At 51.5% G+C, this 3,512-nt stretch overlaps 1 protein-coding gene across 1 annotated transcript; it reads right to left on the reverse strand.

Moving 5' to 3' along the window:
- Window positions 1–435: 435 nt before the first annotated feature.
- Window positions 436–3,512, reverse strand: LOC112159352 (the record flags this gene model as incomplete). The annotated part of the gene is given in 9 exon segments (XM_024293370.2): window positions 436–709; window positions 797–1,021; window positions 1,106–1,217; window positions 1,309–1,554; window positions 1,637–1,745; window positions 1,945–2,574; window positions 3,004–3,087; window positions 3,169–3,260; window positions 3,349–3,512. Coding segments are annotated over 6 exon segments (924 nt in total). The 3' UTR covers window positions 436–596.

Below are 3,512 nucleotides of genomic sequence, written 5' to 3' on the forward strand. Positions count from 1 at the left end.
CGCGCGTAGCAGAATATCGGACTTCTACTCGCGTTTACATGGACTGGAATGCGCACCTACACAGTTGGTGTGTGAACCTTAAAATTCACAGACACGCGCACGCAGGTGCGAGCCAAGCTCAGGATCACATATTTGACAGACGGGAGCAGCGGATCACCGCGCGGTGAAAGAGGGCGGGCTACAGGTTTGAGGATCGGAGCTTGTGGAGCTCTGATTTAACAGGAACAACCAGCACCTCAAAAAATGTATTCCTCAACATCATATGTGTATTCATTCTGACAGAGAAATCCACAGATGGAGCTGGTAGCTCAGAAACACCTTTTTTTTTTTTTACAAGCTGCGAGCAGCAAATTCACCGCCCAGTTGATTGGAGGAATGAATGAGTAAGCGAGACACTGGACAGCCCGCCGATGTCCCCCCTCCAGAGTCATATACCTCACTGTGATTGGTTTGTTCAGCTCTGCACACAGCAACTGTCATTCATATCAGCCTTGCGGGCCGCACGAACATTAATCTTTTATATTAAGACGCGGGCCGCAAATTATCATCCCGGGGGCCAAAGATGGCCCGCGTGCCGCGAGTTTGAGACCTCTGCTTTAGAGTATATGTTTTGAGAGATGTGTGGAGCTGCCAGTCATCATGAAGACCCCTATTCCCTCAAGCACGCTACCTGTCTGCTGGAACAGGTACTCTACCCCAATGAGTTCCCCTGCAGTGAAGAAGGAGAGCTCAGGTCATTTTGGTTGATCGATATGAAGTCAGATCTACACCTCTGGCCTCACTTGTGACTGTTCACCTGTGTACGCAGCAGGCTTGGTGAAATCCTTAACCAGATGATGACCAAGCACCCTCTGGCTCTTCTGGTTAAGGGCGTGCTTGAGGTGGTCACTGTAGGAGTGCAGAGGCGGCAGATGATCCTCAGCTGCAGGTGGAGGTGCAGCAGCTGCTGCGCGGTCCTCGTTCCACCTCACCAGCCCATCGATCAGGAACGCCTGGAAATATCTGGGTCTCGCAGACGTCCCTGAGGGAACCGCGTTAACATCGGAAGTTAGGTTTACAGCCGGGAAACTGCATATAAGTCAAACAGAACGGCTCAGCCGTTTACCTGGGATGAACCGCTGGAGGTGGAGGTGGAAGGACTCCAGAGACGTGGAGTCTCTCGCGCAGCGATAAACTGGGTGCCAGATGTCCAGTCGAGCCTCCAGTCTCTCCCACTCCTAACCGATAAACACCAACAGACTATTAGGACAGAACTGTGTCTGACACGTCAGCAGTAATAACATCATCATCACAATCTTGAATTTGTACCGAAAACAAGGCAGCTGTCTTTGACACGCCGTCTCGACTGCAGCAGTCCTGGTCCACGTAGATTAGCTGGGGGGGAGGAACCTTGGCGAGTCGATACCGCCTCATGAGCCCGGCCGCCATCCTGGACGGGCCCTCAGCACCCTCAGAGCAGGTAAGGACGCTCATGAGGACCTGACCACGCTCATGGCCGACGTTGGTGGCCCAGGCGGCCGAGTCAGAGGCGGCTCCTGCAAGCTTCTTCGTCACCTGAACACGGATGTTTTTTTTTAAATGGAGATGCTTCCTAAGAATAGGCTCAGACAGTGTGTACGGTGGACGTGATCCTGGCCTTGTACTCGTCCAGCCGCGTCAGGACGTCGTAGCCGTACACACTCAGCAGCCAGACAGGTGACGGCAGAGGGGGCATAGGTGGAGGTGGAGGAAACTGCCCCCTCACGCTGCCCAAGGCCAGGAACTGCTCGCAGACGCCAAGGTAGTGTTGTACAGCCGGTTAGAACTGTTGCCTAATGTGCGAGACCTGATCTGTGCAATCACCCTCTGGTCACAGGACAGCCTGCATCGACACAAACACAAACTACAAACATGTAATCAAAGTTTTACACATAGGCTAACATGTGGCTCAGTGTTGCCTCTTACTTGTACGTGAGTACAGCTGGAAACTGGCAGCTGTAGGTGGGTGCCAGCTGCCTTATGATGCCCTGTGACCACCCCCCGACCTTCTTCCACCGACGGCACTCCAGGTACTCAGTGGCCATGAGGTACCAGCCGTCAATCTCCAGGACCCTCTGGATGGTCCTGTATAACCCAGCCTTTGTAAGAGACCCGTCACACAAAGGCTGGGGGCATGTCAGTTGCAGACACCAGATCCTGTGAGGGATCCACAGGAACAGCCGACATGTGAAGAAGAGATTAGGAGATGCGGGAGGTTGGTTGTAGATTGGGCGGGGTTGGGGAGGGTTCCACCACACATTCAGCTCAGTGGTGAGCCTAGACTTCCCCGAGCTGTCCCTGGAGAACAGCACCCGCCCAATCCACTGCTGCTGCTCTGCACTGAGAGCTGCCAGCCAGGACTCGGAGAGAACGGGAAGGAACTTTCATGAGTGACTGCCGTTAGTGACACAGAGAAACAAAAAGCTGCATCTACTGTCACATCACCAGCAGACGGAGGAGGAGGGACACCGGCTGGAGCTGGCTGCTCCTCAGCCACAACATCCGGAGGAGGAGGTGGAGCGCCAGGAGCAGAAGGAGGAGCCTGTACGTGTGAGGCTGAAACAATAAAACCGATTTTGAATTAAAAACACATAAAATAAACAAACCAAATTAGTGATGCAGACATGCTCAACTAAAAGTGAATGAGTTTAGTTTGAATGCAGAAGCTATTAGAGGTTGATTAGATGAAAAGCTAACATTTGGTATTGAATGAAGGATAGATGCTAAAAGAAGAAAGACGTGACTGCAATAGGAGAGGGGGTTGGTGTTCAGCAGCACGTAATTAGTTCTGATGAAGCTGAAATTGTGATCAGTGAGAATCAGCACCTAGACCCAGGCAAAGTTTAAACCAAACTTACTGTTATGTTTCCAGTTCATCTCCCATCGCAAAGTTATTTTCAAACAGAAGAAAAACAGCGAATTATCAACAGCCGACACATCAACGTGTCCAACATGACATATGAATGCATCTCTTCTGGTACTCACACTCTATGTCAACCACAGCGCTGACCAGCTCTTCATCCGTGGGCTCCTCGGATGCTGCAGAGGAAGTAGCTGGTCTGGAGGAGGCTGGACACACCACAGTGACACATGAAATCATTAATCACATGAAGGGATCCACTCTGCTCTGACTGTTCATGTCTAACATACCTGGAAATGGAGGCTTGCCCACAAGCTTCTTGACTTTAGCCTGCATTTCCACCACAGACAGAGAACGCCGGCCAGAGACAAAAGCAGTGAATCTAAAAACAAAAAAGATGTTAAAAGTGAATTTAAAAGAACACAGGTAAACAAAGTGCAGTGAACAGCTTTGAGACTAAAACATCATACCTATGAGCTGTTGTAGCTGCCCGCCTGGTGGAGCTGATGCTGATGCAGAGCTGCTGCTGCTGCTGGTAGATGGAATAGCGGCGGCAGCAGCAGCAGATGCAGACGCAGATGCTGATCCAGCAGGCGCAGATGATGCAGCGGCAGCTTTTTGCTTGTCTCTGGCC

Source organism: Oryzias melastigma, linkage group LG7 (genome assembly GCF_002922805.2).
Source record: "Oryzias melastigma strain HK-1 linkage group LG7, ASM292280v2, whole genome shotgun sequence".
NCBI lineage: Eukaryota > Metazoa > Chordata > Actinopteri > Beloniformes > Adrianichthyidae > Oryzias > Oryzias melastigma.